Source organism: Echiichthys vipera, assembly GCF_963691815.1.
Source record: "Echiichthys vipera genome assembly, chromosome: 5".
Lineage (NCBI taxonomy): Eukaryota > Metazoa > Chordata > Actinopteri > Perciformes > Trachinidae > Echiichthys > Echiichthys vipera.
In genome coordinates, this window is record NC_139830.1 from 21,214,497 (window position 1) to 21,230,151 (window position 15,655).

Consider the following 15,655-nt stretch of genomic DNA (forward strand, 5'->3'; position numbering starts at 1 on the left):
GACAGATGTCTCATTTTGTTACAAACGATGTACAAACGGCACTGCACTGCGGTCACTGTGTTTCTAAATTGTCTGAAAACGACACCAAGCTGCTTTGTTTTATGATATAATACAGACCTTTACACACATTAGACTCAGTTATATCTTGATATTCTTTTGTTGCACCCATTTCACCTCCATAAGATGAAATCAGAGTTTTCTTTTACTCTTTCTGCCCCCTAGAGGTCAACAATGACTTAATCCAGTTTTAAATAGAAGCTACAACTCATTTACAGTCTAGACATTATCATCATTCAGTGACCCATGAGTGTGATAATAAATGTGTGTGTGTGTGTGTGTGTGTGTGTGTGTGTGTGTGTGTGTGTGTGCGCGCAGGTGCGTGCGTGCAGAGTGTACCATGCGACTGGTCCTCCATGTGTCCCAGAGTTTCAATCTGCTCCACCAGGTCATTTGAGTTCCACTGACTCATGCCCAGCAGAATGGCACTCTTCCCCTCCATAACATCTGCTGGGACACACATAGACAAACACACAAAGACACACACACACACACACACACACACACACACACACACACACACACACACACACACACACACACACACACACACACACATAAAGAGGAGTAAGACAGTGCAGCCAAGACAAAAGCCAATTTCTCTCTATGTATGCCAATAATGTGGAAACTCATTATTTGTGATGAAAGAACCCAAGGCTGCACAGGTGTTCTTCCCAGGTGCTTCACATATCCCTCACTCTTATGTTAGTTTCGGCGTCTCATATTAGCTCTATAGTCAACAGAGTGCTGCAATCACATACATTTGCATGGCTTGTCATGACAGTACACAAAAGTAATTGCTATAGTGTTGCCTTTGCGAACACTTGCAAGCTGCCCAAAGATTAAATGTGAAATGTAAATTTGGCCGGGATGATACTGACTTAGACGAATTACTGTGGTGTGACAATTTTATTAAGCTGGCCTCCCAGATATTACCTGTATTTATCTATTCTCCACAGGAAGCAGTATTACATCCTCAACCACACTACTGTCTGCTGTTTCATTATTAGCTAATAACGATTCAATGGCATATGTGCCTGTACTCATTTAAAGGTACCCTGTGGAGTTTTCTTTGTACACAAACACTGTACACTACATGCACTGTTTCTTGCAAAAACACAGTGTCTGTAGCCTTGAGGCCTTATTTTTTCATATTGAAAACCTGCAATGTTTATTCCATGTTTACAACAACAATAATTTTCTTCCCTAGATCGTTCGGAGGCACACTGGTACAGCTATTGGCACTTTACCATCAACCATGGATCAGTGGAATGGTGTGAAGTCGCATGTCCTTGCGCATGTGATCGTAAAGCACAAGATACAAACAAAACAAGGACTTGCTCATCAAAACATTGTTCCTTAGGCATGGGAAATGAAAATTTCATTTGACATCTATTTAAATAACACAAATATATAAATATAATATAAATATATAAAATATGTACTTAAAACTCTTAAAATAGCCGGAATCAACACACTGGATAGACATTATTTTTATTGAATCACAGATAGGACAGATCTTTTTCAGTGACGATCCATTCTAGTGAAAAACAAACAATCTTCGATAAGATCATCATAAATCATGAGGTACAACTGATTAAAAATGTCATTAAAAAACTCCTTGTATAGTATGTAAAAAAGAAATCCCAGTGGAACAGACTTGCAGTGGCCACTAAGAGCCTATTAAATTATGAAACTTAATAAATAAATGCCCTACAATGTTAACTGTACATGCAACAAACACTTTACATTTCTACTTTTAATAGGCTACATGAGAACATGATGTTTTGTTAAACAAAATCAATTCTACTTGATTTTAGCTGTTACGTATGGGCTGTGGCCAAATTAATGATTCAGTTAGACAAAAAAACTCTAGTTAACTGCAGTCAATTCGCAGATCAAGTCACTTGTGAGGAACGTCACAATTAACCTGATAATCCCAATAATGGAAATTCACCACAATTACCTTATTGTGACTGTTTTTTATTGAAATCCAGAGTTTTATTTTGTAGCTCTGTCCATCAGTTCTATAATTGCTAATATATCTCAAACTTATGTGGAAGAGTAAACTGTGATTTTGTGTAATTCCCAGCACAACTTCACTGAATTAAGCGGCAGCAGAGGTCTAAACAGCACATTGTGTTCGCATTCAGGCCCTTTGAAACACGATAGAACCACCACATTGTGTGCTAGGTGTGCTGTGTGGTTCAGTATGAACAAAATGTTTTGTTTTTTTTCTCATCTCAGATTGTCATCAAGACATTCTTTGACAGGATGAGTCATGCAGGAAGAAAACTCTCCACCTGACACAATTCCTCCTCTCTCACACATTCCTGCCCGACTGCTCTGAATGACTCTGACGTGGGTATACACTGCTTGTCCATTTGGATCACACAGAGGCCGTTGCACTGGTCGCAGTTTATCTTTCACTATCTGCTCTGATTCTCTCCCCACTTTTGGAGCGTTCTCTTCCCTCTGGTCAGACAATACTGAGCAGAATGTAATAACACAGGGATATAGCGCACACACGTGCAAATTCAAACAAGACAACAAGCATAAAAGAAAATGGAGAGAAGTAAGAAAGAGACACACAGATATGCATAATGAATCCAAACAAAGCATGGCAGGATGTAAGAAAGCCTGTGTTTGGACGGAAGGAGAATGCAAAGCAGGCTTCACACCTTCACAAAAGAACCAGGTAACTGAATCATCTCCTGGAGGGAGAGCTGAGCAGAGACACTCACAGCAACAACAGAAGATCCTCTGAGAAAAAAAATGCCTTTAAGCTGAATAAAATACTACCTGCATTGAAAACCATGTGCGACCCAAAAAAAAAGAAAAGCACAAATAATAAAAATAAATAAATAAAAACAACCGATTGAAGCTGCCTGCTTTTGGAATACACGACAGAATAGCCAAATCTGATTTGAACACGCGAGTAGAGAAATAGCAGTGTGAGATCTGCCTTCCCGCAGCAAACAGCCCCAAGGGAGAGAAAAGAGATTTAGAAACATCCTTCAACCTGTCGGCTCACAGTGAGCAAGTGTCAGAAAGGAAGAGAGTGGAATAGATTGTTAAACGATGAGGAAACGCCTCGGGTGACCTCTACCACTTCAATTTTTTTTTAGCATCCCATTCTCAACTCTGTGATCTCATCATTATGCATTAGTTGAAGCAGTGGCATTGCCAAAATACTACTTCCCGATGACGCATTATGAGGGATTGTTCCGTAAAATGGCATAAACAGTCTGCCAGGTAAGTAGGTTACCGAAGATGGATGGCATTGAAACGCTACAAGTAAAACTCAAAAGCACACAATATATGTGTAATCGGATGTATTGAAGTTGAACGAATTTGTATGAAAGGCTTGTATGATTGAATTATAAAACAGTGCTTAAATTGTTGCTTTGAAGTGCGGCATCTCAGAGTGGCTAACATGGCTGTAAAGTCGTCTTTATAAATGTTACGGCAAAAACACTAAAATTTCAGATTTGATTTTTACAGAAGTTCACATATTTGACACTTGTTTTTGTGTTAGGTCTACTGTAGGTTGGCTCAATATTAATGTCTTTGCACACTGTCCTTGAGCTCTGTCACATAGAACACTTGGCAACACATTTAGGGGAAAGCTCTTCGGTAACCCACTGTTACAGATCGATTTGTTTTTATAGTCTGCTCCCGCAAGCACTTTATATATGATTATTTTTATAGCTTATTTTATGTGTCTATAAAGGGCCTAAAGAATTTCACACACAAGCGGTTGGCTTTGCATTGTTTTTAAAAAAAAACGTAAATGTTGATGTTGTTTTCCATCGCTTTTTAGACTTAATCTCTAAATCTTATCCTTATCCTCCGTGCAGCAGATTACATGAAACACTGTATCAGCTGATTTCACTGATCAACAAAACTTCAATCAAGAAGTCATCAGTGAAATCACCACCTGCAAGGACTGGTATAACTGGTTATTAGTATTCATCTACGGACACATTCTTTCACCAACAGCTTAGACAAACAAAATCAAGGAGGAGTGAGATGTGTGTGAGTTTGTACTCTCTATCACTGTGAGGACAAGCTTTAGTTTTAGATCTAAAGAGTAATGGCATTTTGAAAAGTAGGTTTTAACCATTCTTCAGGCTGTCAAGTTGCATGTCGTTCCAGACTCATATGTAGCCATGTCAGTAAACAATGCTTCAGATATTTATGTTGCTACAAAGAAGTTACAAATTCTAAAACATGGATGCTTCACACTCATTTTCCAGTACTCACCAATTCTATTTAATGTAATTTTTACATACATTTTTTATTTGTTTTTCAGTCAATTATATTTAAAGTTCAAGAAAAAAACACTTAGAAAATACCATTTAAAAAAAACAGTCCAATAACTGCATGATGCTTCCAAAATCAGTTGTGTTAAATAATTGTGATCTCAGTATTGACCAAAATAATCATGATTTTGATTTGTGCCATAATAAAGCAGCCATACAATCCTGTCGAACGGACAACCCGAAAACATAATGCCTTCGGCCACGGCTGTCGCCAACGCAGAGGCATGAAACTGTCTGGGTTTCAGTGATACATGTCTCAAATCGACTGCAGCAATGTTTAGTGTTGGCGAGACATATTTACAGAAGCATCTAAACACAAAGTTGTTTATATTCTCAAATATGTATATTTGATAATCATTTGTCTTCCTGGTTTGATTATGTTACATGGATTTTGCTGATGTTTTAATCCAAAAGTGATTTACAATAAGTGCATTCAACTATAAAGATGCTTCCCCAAAAGTGCAAGGATCATGCAAGCAAATGATAAAGTAGGCAAAACTGCTTCAAGTGCTACCCAATTTTTATTTCATTTCCAAATTTAATTGTACATATGAATCGATTCCTGGGCAGCCTTGCAGGACATAGATTTTACCTCCAGAATATGAAAGCAGCATAATTCTTGCTGGTTAAAAAAACATCACTTTTATGAGAAATGATTTCAGAGGTTTACTGTTTATAACGTTAAATCCACATCCACCCATTCTTGACTAAAGAATGCTTAACATACAAGCATTAAAACAAAGCCCCTGTCTAGAAGAAGTGAAGATACAGCAAGGTTGCATACATTAGTCCATTTATGAGAAATACATAGAAATAGTAGGATTTAGAAAGATAAAAAGATGTATTTGTCATTTACTCTTTCTCAGATGGATATCTGTCACAACAGATATAAGATTAAAGTGAATGAAGACAGGCGAGGGGATTGAGTGGATTACTCTACAGACACATTCTTTCACCAACAGCTCAGACAAACAAAATCAAAGGGGAATGAGATGTGTGTGAGTGTGTCTCTGTGCTCTACTTTCTAACATTGTGAGGACCAACTTTAGTTTTAGATCAAAAGGGCAATGGCATTTTTGAAAAGCAAGTTTTAACCATTCCTCTTTTAAAGTTCTAAAGTTTTAAAGTTCAGGTATGTGTTTCGTATCTGCTGCTTCAATTGTGTGACTTTGTTCCTTTTTTTTGTTTGAGGGTTGCAATCAGGGGACGGTTAGCTTAGCTTAGCAAAAACATTTATCTTGGCCCTGTCTAAAAGTGACACATTCTGCATATCAGCACCTCCAAAACTCACTAATAAACTATTATCACTATTATTAAGCTATTCTTAATTATTTTATTTGTTTAATCTGTAAATGTACTAGTTGGCAGGTTTTGTTTGTTTTTTAACCTTTGAGCAGAGCCTGTTTGCCTTTGTTTCAAGACTTTATGCTCAGCTAAGCTAACAGACTGTTGCTGTCATTAGTTTCATGTTGAATGGACAAGCATATACTGTAGCAGCTAACTCTTGGCAAGAAAACTACTAATATATTGAGCTTTTTTCCCCCAAAATCCTGTTATTGCTTTAAGGTGGGTGTAGCAAAATTCTATGACTATGGCATGGTGTATTTAGACATACCTATCTATTTGTACAAGATTTATGATTACCCTTATTAACGACTTCTGTCATTAAAGCAATACTTAAACCATTTTAATCCAGGTCCGTGTCGTGGCAATGTGGGCATTGTGGTCAGATGAACGGTGTTTGGCGTCTCTGTGGCAGGTGTCCCGGTGGAACGGATCATCGGAGCATCAGACAGATCTCGGCAAATCTCCGATGCTCCGTTCAGCGTCGACTTTCAACACTCGAAAAGCCAAACACACAATACCACAGTGCTATGAAACAGACCTGAATTAATTAATTACATACAAACATAGTTTACCTCCAGTGGCAATTTATTATGTCATTAAACTATGGGAGCAGCCAACACCATGCATTTCTTCACAGCCTCAATCTGTCAGTTCCCCTCATTATTTAAATTCATGTCATCAAAAAACATAGTTGGATTAGCACGTAGCAAATTCGTCAACAGCTCACATCAATAAACAATGTGACAACTGATTTGGCATTCGCTGGAAGGCCCATTCAGTCCTAATGAAGAATGAGACGTTTTACCCGCGTGCACAAATTTATGTAGTTGTAAACGGAGGTTGAGTAATGCCGACGGGCTGTAAAGTAGAGGCAGATACTAACAGTGTGCAGAGTGGAAGAGAAGCATGATTTTTCATTTTTATTACTATAGGCGAATGGAGGGCAACTGGAATTCATCAGATTATTCAGCTGGAGTAAAAAGAGGAAGTGAAAGCAGTACCTCCCACTGCTGCTTCTCACCATTGGCAAGATAAATGTGTAAGAGACTACACAGCAGATAATACGTTCTGTTCTTCAGAAATACAAGAAAATATATTAAGTGCCTAAATAATTTATCCCGGGGGCATTTTATGAAGCTTTCAAGCTCATCATGTTTTCAAATAAGAACCCTCACAAAAATCTAAATATTGTCTTCACATCTCATCTCAACAAACTGTCACTGTAAAAATCAACTCAAAACAAAAGCATTTTCTTTTCTTTTACAAAAGTGAAACCATGAAATGTGAACAAAATACCATGAGGAACCTGCTCTATTAGCGCATGCACAAATTATTCAGCAAAAGGTTCTTTTATGGAGTAACATCAAAGAAAATAAATGCATGGCGCTCTTCACTGTGACTGGTTAAAAAGCCATTATTCTATCAGCTTGTTCAAAGTAAAACGTATGATGCTTAGCCTTGTGTCTGCATGTGGATCCTTCAAAGCTTCAAACTGTTTAGTAGAAAAAGTGAACTCGTAGCAAACTACTAAAATTTAAATTTTGACCTTTTTCTAAGCAGAGTGCTTTGGATTTAGCTTTTCTTTTAATGATAGCTTCAAATGCCTTCTTATCTCCTTTCTTTCAATCAAATAGTCGCATATGAGAGCTCACGTGTCTGGATTGTAGATAAAGTGGGGCTTTACCTTCCACTGGTGGAAAATGAACGTTTCACACTCAATAGTGGAGGTGACTGTGGAGGTGGACAGGTCACAAAGCCACTCAATATCTTCACTTTGATCTTTCTGTGTGTCTACATGTCGGTCTGAGACTGTCTCCTCTGACAGCAGTCTGTCTGCGTTACACTTGCGCTTTCATCATCACTGCAGGCCAGCTGAAGGGGGCTGAGACAAGGTGTGTTGGGGATTTGCTTAGGGCAGCTGTGCGGATGTCAGAGGAGTTTATCAACAAAGACGACAGCATTAAATCATCCAGCCAGCAATCTGTGTTGACTCCACATCATGTCACACAAACATCGGCTGACACTTTACAACATCGATTGACAGAAACAGAACCTCAGTCTCAGTTCACAAAATATACACACACACACACACACACACACGAGCACACACACACACACACACACACACACACACACACACACACACACACACACACACACACACACACACACACACACACACACACACACACACACACACACACACACACACACACACACACACACACACACACACACACACACACACACACACACACACACACACACACGTTGATGTGTTTCATATCTGCATACCCTGTAAGATTTAAATGTATGATATTTTACCATCTGTAAAGCTGATGTTTCCTCAGAATCATATTCTTCTTAAAGTTATTTTCTTTATATGTCAAGTGAAATTCAATTCTATAACCCAAAATCATAATTAAAACATTTTACTTTATTTGTAAAGCATATAACCCTCATATAACCCATCATTAGACCCTCGGTTTGGAAAATAAAACAAAAAACATCACCTTTACTCTTATCTTCTAATATTTGTTATCTATTTGTTGTTATTTGTTAACCCTATCCCTAATTTTGCTAATGTTAAACTGGATTTTTTAAAGGGAAAGTTCATATATCAGGTATTGTATTGGCACTAGTCTAGAAAATGTTCAAATTAAGCTATTTTGTAGCAGATGCATCTTGTGGTCATCTAGTTTAAGTATATTAACATATTCTTAATAAAGTCATGCTATTTGAAAAACCTTTACAATCATTGACTCAAGTCTAACAGGCCTAAAGTCAATTACCCACAAACATCAGCAGACACTTGGTATCTTTCCACCATAATTAGTGTGTATATGCAGCTTTTTTTAAATGCAAAATAAACATGCTGACAGAAAGCGGAAATAGTAATTCTGTTGTTTTCCTGTTGTCACTTTCGATGTCACAAACAAACCATTAGTAAACAGTATAAAGAGGCTTAGAGGCCAGTGAAAATGTTTGGGTGGTTATTTCGTTTTTATACCTGTAACTTATTCACTCCCTCTTTCAGGCTTGGTGCAGACTAAATTGGGACGATGCTGCTTGCACAGAAATGGACAGAATTTGTGACTGAGATGACAAAGAGTCAAAGAAGAAGAGAAGTTACCAATGGATCTCTAACACACGTCACAGCATCATAGATGATAACTACCCGATACAGCAGAGTCATTTGTCCCGGGAATGATCGCCGATTGTTTCCCACTAAAGACAAAAGACAAATATTGTTTTTAATGTTTATGTCATTTATGTGGCTTTAAAGAAGCTGTGGCAGACACCCAATTTCACTTTCAGGGCCTTGTTGCTCTCTCCCTGGTCTTCAAGAAGTGATGTCAGGTGACAGACTTGGTCAAAGATTTTCTGTGGCCAAACAATAAGGTCCTTGTTGCTTTGGCTAAATGTTTAGGATCATTGTACTGCTCCATTCTCCTAAAGCGATGTAAAAAGGGCCACTAATCATATATTGTCGACCTGATATGATTGTGAACACCCTTAAACATCCTCAAGGGTGATGTCATCTCTTAAACCCTATGGTAGTTGTTTCCTTTCAAATCTCAGCTTCAAATTGTTTAAAAAAACACAAAGTAAATTACTTTTGGCTTGCACTTTCATCTTGTGAACACAAAAGTGTACACTGACAATGGCCAAGTACATTTAATTGTCTCAGAAACTGACATGGTCAGTAGTATCGGAATAGTATTAGAATATGGCCATTTCTAAACAAATTCCAGGATGCAGGATGAGCCCCTTAAGAGTTGAGATGCCTCATCTTGTTTTCAAGAGGCTCCTGAAAATATATTACATGTACAACATAATCAGAGACAAAAAATGGGGAAAACATGTCTAAAAAGCACAATAACAATGCTAACCATCTGTTTAGCAGAAAACTGAGCGAGTCCCTGACAGTCTTCATACATTTTCATGGTTTTACTAGGTCCACTGGGTTACACAGTGTGGATGAAAGCATTCATCATAACCACATAAATAAAACTCCCCCAAGCTTATTGTGACGGGTTGAATGGTAGGCTTATAATATGACACACACCTTCTCCATCACTCCTCAGTGTAATTCTTTCAGTTTCTCTGTCTGCTTTACTATTAAAGGCTGAAATTGCTTTTGGCTAAAGCAAACGTATACACTGTATATCGCCCATGTGCCTGGCAGAAATAAGAGCACCTATATTCAGCAGTGAGAGTCCTGTTGTTAGCCAGAGTCATGCTGTTAGCAAGTGACTGAAGAGGGCCATGTTTTATTCAACCTTTTATGACCTTGTTCTGGTTCCCCATTTAAGGTAGGCATCCTTCATACTGAGCATATGTTTATGTTTGGAACAACTTGCTCTGTTGCCTTTTCAGCAGGACTGAGCTTTACTTTCCCCCTGAGCTCAGTCAATAAAGTCACATAGCAACAGCAAGAAAAAACACACCCTTCAAACACCTCCTCATATCTGTTCTTTTGTTGAAATTCATGTTTCAATGTTGCTCCTTCAATGATGGAACGTCTTTGTTGATTTTGGACAGCTTTCGTCCTTTTTTTAAGACCTGAAAAACACAGGCCTGCCAAAGAGTCCTGGGTACATCAATGAGATGGCAAAATGAGATGTGTTTGATCTCCGATCAAGGCAAAAATAATAAGTCAATTAGAGATTAAAAAAGAGCCTGAAATTAACAAAAGGAGCAAATGGTGCCTCCACAAGCATATGGACTCAAATTCATCACGGATAGAGTTGGAAATGACTGATTCTACACAATTCATGACTGGAATACAATCATAACACAGACTGCAGTAAACCCAAAGTGCAAAATTGTTTGTGCAAGATTGTTTGAAAGGTGGCTTTGTTACCAAACCTTTTATACTGAATGTGCCAATTTTGTAATAACAGTAGAGTTTGCGTATGAGAAAAAAAGTGTGTGCAAACACACTCACTACGAAAGCAACACTTTGTGGTTTTATGGGGATTATGTCCTGACTATACATGGCCTGTTGCAGTGGCTTCCTGGAGTCTCAACAGTTGCCCGGCACAACGCAAGACACATGACTCCACAACATTCCACTTTAGGATGCTACTTTACACCTGGCAAGGAAAAACATCTTAAAGCTAGACTCTTGGCTAATTCTGGCATATTTACAGAAATGTTCATCAATATGCACTGTCCCTGACAAATAAAATAAATAAATAAAAATTAAAATAAACACGTCAGTTGATAATGATTAAACAAATGAGATATGACATGTTAATAAGTGCAATTTATAGGTGCTGGCCGGTGTTTTTTTTCTAACCTTTGGACAGGACCAAAGCTAGTCTTTATGCTAAGCAAAGCTAACCAGATGCTGGCTCATATTTATTCTATGCAAGAAAACAAAAAAGCGTGTTGCCAAAAATTTCAAACTATTTTTTTTACTAAATAACATGAAATACAACCACCAATACAACATATGATGATTTATTTTGCTATAGTTTGACACAAAATGCACCAGTGCAGTCTCTCCCCCATGTTATGTAATTAAAGAGATAAAGGACATATTTGTTCCCCGTGTCTTCACACTCAGTAAAGATATTTCACGGCTGAATGTGGACTTTTGTGCTGCAGATGTGAGGACGATGGGGTACATCTATTCACATACAACACATGTTATCTTATCCCCCGGCACCTTGACACCGGTCTCCCACAAAATGAGTTCCAAGCAACGCACAGCTGTGATAAGGATAGATATATCATATTTCTAGGAGTCTGAGGGGAACTTGCCTTTTTTGAAAGGGAGTGAAGAGAAATCATTATGAAGGGAGGAAAGCCAATTACAGATTGAGCAGGAATGTTAGTGGAATGAATTAAACAAAATGTGAATGACAGAAGAAAATGAAAAATGTATTAATCACATTTCCATACATTAAACATGGTATTTCATACCGCAGAATTTCAATTTACTCCACGGTCAAAGGTGGAAATGGAGCAGGGCAGGTTCCAGCTCTGATCTGTTCGAGCACCTGAGGCTCATTTTTCGGCATGTTTTGTTTAATATGAAAGAATGTTGTACGCCAGAAACTCTCAACACAGCCCTGGCTGATGACTGACTAAATGTAAAATAAGATTATGTTATGATTATAAGATATAATTGATTAGTATCTCTACCACCGGTCTCTCTGGGGATAAGCACTTGTAGTGAATAATTGGTGGGATAAGTATTCCACTTATTCACTGATTAACTCCCTTTGGGACTGTGAAGCGGCTAGTAGTCAAATACCTCCTCAAGTGTCTCTATTTCTGGTCAGTCTGACATCTTGAATACATTTACAAGAGTCTATGGCAGTAAAGTGGAAAGTGAAATCGGTTTGAAATAATTAGGAATGATGAATGTTAGTATGTGATCCATTTTATATACATTCCATTTGGTTTGTTCTCAGATCAGATGTCTGATTTCCCTCAGCTCAGTCATAATACCAATGATAGATGCACATTTGATAACACCAACCCACACCAGATCATATATCAAAATTAGGCCTTCCAGATACTTCTGCTAGATCTTGTGACATTAGGTGTCCTACATTCCCCAGCTTCAAAAAACAAGAGACAGACTTTTCTTCACCTGAACCTTTATGAGGCTTTGATACAAGGTTCTTCCACTTTTAGTGGAGCTGAGAGAATGAGTTGATTAATAAATTGGCAGAAAAAACTGTTTAAGTGGGGAGGGGGGGGGGGGGGCATACTGTAACTCCTTTGATGATCAGTCCTTTAAAGTTGTTATCTGTAAGATTTTCATCTAGTTAATTGTCTGCTAAATAATTGTCTATCAAAGAGTGAGTTAAAACAATGGTGACTGATCAGATGACCCACCAATGAAAGCACTTCTAATTGCCTTTTTGGCGACATTCCCTCTCTATATGTAAATACTCCACCATGATAGTGACGATGCTGACAGTGGTTAGTCTGCCAGGTGGAGCTCGTCAATGCTCATTATGCTGCGTTCACTTGTAATCAGAAAACGTGAACTTCCAACTTCTGAGTCAGGCTTCATTTAAGAGGGTAACATAAAGGGGACGGACCAGAAGTTTATAAAATGGCGAAGAAAAAAAAACATGCATAGCATCCACAAGTGTGACAAGATGGAGGGCCTGCAATTACATTTTACCGCCAAAGAGGGCGCTAGAAACAAGGTATCTCAAATGGTCGTTTAAAAAAAGAAAATCTGGGGACATTTTCATTTCAGAGGCTTAAACTTCCAAAACATGTGGTGTTTTTGTCTTTGAAAAACTAAAACAGGGAAACTGAAAGAATAAAATGTTAGAAGGGCCATAATGGAATTCTGTCGTTCATCAACAACCAAACAGATGCTTATCTGCTTTCAAGTGTTCTTCACCAGAGCCAAACTAAACTGGATATTGTATGTAGCCGACCCATTTTGAACATTAGACTTTTTAAACATTTGCTGCTATTGGAATATTATTCTAAAGCTTGTTAGGTCAATGCATTTATCCATGCTAACACGACTGGGGGAAGTCAGAGCAAATACAACTCAACTCAAGAATATATAGGTGGGTCTGTCACGCACATTAACACACAATGACTTAGATAAGTGACTATAATCTGACTACTGATTTGGAAATAGTAACGCATTAGATTTGCCTCCTCATTACTTAAAAAAAATGAGTGAGATTAGAGTAGCATTATTAAGTAGGCTAACACGTTAGTGGCATCACTGGTCATCACTGACACTGAGTTCCTGATGAATAGTTTATACCAACCACTTCTACGGAGCTGGAGTGACACTGAAATGTCATAATAATACAATTGTTTGCCGTAAAGATGTACTAAACAGTTATTAGTTGAATCGCTTTTAATAATGTTAGCAATAATAACACACAGATCTGTTTTATCACACACATTGTAAATAATAAATACACATATAAATCAAACGTTATAAAAACATATAACATAGATGATAAATGGTAACACTTACATGAATACCTTTTGGTTCGCTTATCCAATCAATGATATTTCTGCTGTGCGTACTATAGCTGGCTGAATGGATGCATTAATTCCATGAGAGAATCTCGTACCTGTAGCTGCCTCTGGCAAAGGTAAATTAATATTCTGCCGCGCAGCTTTTTCACCAATCGAAATACCAGAAATACGGGCATTCTGCCCTGAGATTTGGGCTGGCAGTCGTAGGGCGAGCAACTATACGTGTTGTTTGGTCATCATTGACATTTTTTCTTTTCTTTTATATATTCCATTTTCAGATCTTTCAGTCACAGTAAAAACCGGGGACATCTGGTCACTCAAATCTGACATTTTCTAGAATAAATAGTGAATCAAAACAATAACAGATTAAATGTAAATAATTGTTAGTTGCAGGTCTTTTTGTGCTGCTTGTTAGGTGAGTGAAGGAAGCACAGAATATTTGAGATAAATGTGCATATGTCCCTGGAACGAACGAAAGCTGTTGAGTCAGCTAGTCAGTTTGCTCCACAGCGTATATTATGATTCTTTGTTTATTTTTTTACCTGCTGAGCGTGACACATTTCTGCCTGGCACTGAGAAATTACTGACTCCTGTTCTGTCTGGTTTCCTCTCCCCAAATAATACTCAGGACCTGAACAACAAGTGTTCTCTGTGCTTCTTTCTTGTCTTTCTATTGGTTGTCCTGGTCGATACAAATACAGTAGTAAAACAGTTTGGTTTGTTATTTTGCTTGACCAATCACTATCTGGAGCACTGCTGGAAACCACTGAAAGTATCTTAAAGCTATATCTAATAACACCTCATGGGCAGTGCCGAAATGTCGCTCCGGAAACTTAGAAACAAAAAAGCAGAACCCATGACAATGACTACATGTGACATTTCCCTTACGTTCCTGTAGTGAAACAGGGATATCAGAGACATAAGCATGCATACTTGATGGAGAAGGGTCTGATTGAAATACTCTGGAGATATATACTTGAATACCTACTTGAATAATACAAATATACTTCAATACTGAATCCAGATGATCTCTGAGGCTATTAGCATACTGTTGGAGAGCCAAAAGGAGAAGACAGGTTAAAATAGGGAAAAATTGTAATACTAACCTCTGGCATCAAAGAACTCCTCATCAGAGCTGTCAACTGATTCTTGCGCAATATTCTGCAGACACCAATGAGAGGTGCTGGGCTTTCGTGAGGATCCTGTGGGTCAGAACAAGAAGAGAAAAAGAAAATCTGCCTTTAGACTGGAAGAATGACAGGCAGGCAGGGTTATGCCTTTAATCACAGAACTCAAGGACAAACAAATCAAGTACATTTATGTCCTTTTCCTTTTCTTGGACCTTGCGGTAAATAGCTCTAACAATTCAGAGTGAAAAGCAAAGCGTGCATGCCCCAGGAGGGGATAAATGGCCTTTCGAGTGGACTTTACTTTGAGTAGTGTCATTGCCCACAAGTGTCTCAGCAAGGAAGCAGGGCAGTGTTTTTTATGACTTTCTGATAAAAGAGCAGCTATGAAAAGGGATTTAGAGCACTTACCATTTGTTGACAATATTAACCCTACCCAGATATAAAACCATTACAAACAGAGTAGAGCAAGTTTTTTTTTTTTTTAAAGGTCTTCAAAGCAGAAAGGTGAAACTGACAAACCACAAAGCGTACTTTGTCTAAGGTTGGTATTAATACTCAATAAAGATGCTGTAAACAAGACTGGTGATGACTTGCAGGGACCAAGATCAATTCTGCTAATCTGAGGGTAAACATGTTGTTAAAAAGAGTAAAGAAACACCAGGCGGAAAAACAGTGTTTTGCTCTTAGGGCTGCAACTAAAGATGATATCATTGTTGATTAATCCGTCAGTTATTTTCTTGATTAATCGATTAGCTGATCAGTGTTTCACGAAGCCTAAGATGATGTCCTCAAACATCTTGTTTTGTCCAC

General features: G+C 38.1%; 1 protein-coding gene across 1 annotated transcript in view; it reads right to left on the bottom strand.

Annotated features, from left to right (window-relative positions):
- Positions 1-15,655, bottom strand: part of pitpnm3 (PITPNM family member 3) — a gene marked incomplete at its 3' end in the record, with an annotated part of 92,112 nt that overhangs the window by 52,136 nt on the left and 24,321 nt on the right. Inside the window, exons 2-3 of the mRNA XM_083914064.1 lie at positions 14,822-14,917; positions 397-504 (exon numbers count right to left, since the gene is read on the bottom strand). Of these exons, the coding sequence (XP_083770190.1) occupies positions 397-504; positions 14,822-14,917 (204 nt within the window). The remainder of the gene's footprint in view (positions 1-396; positions 505-14,821; positions 14,918-15,655) is intronic.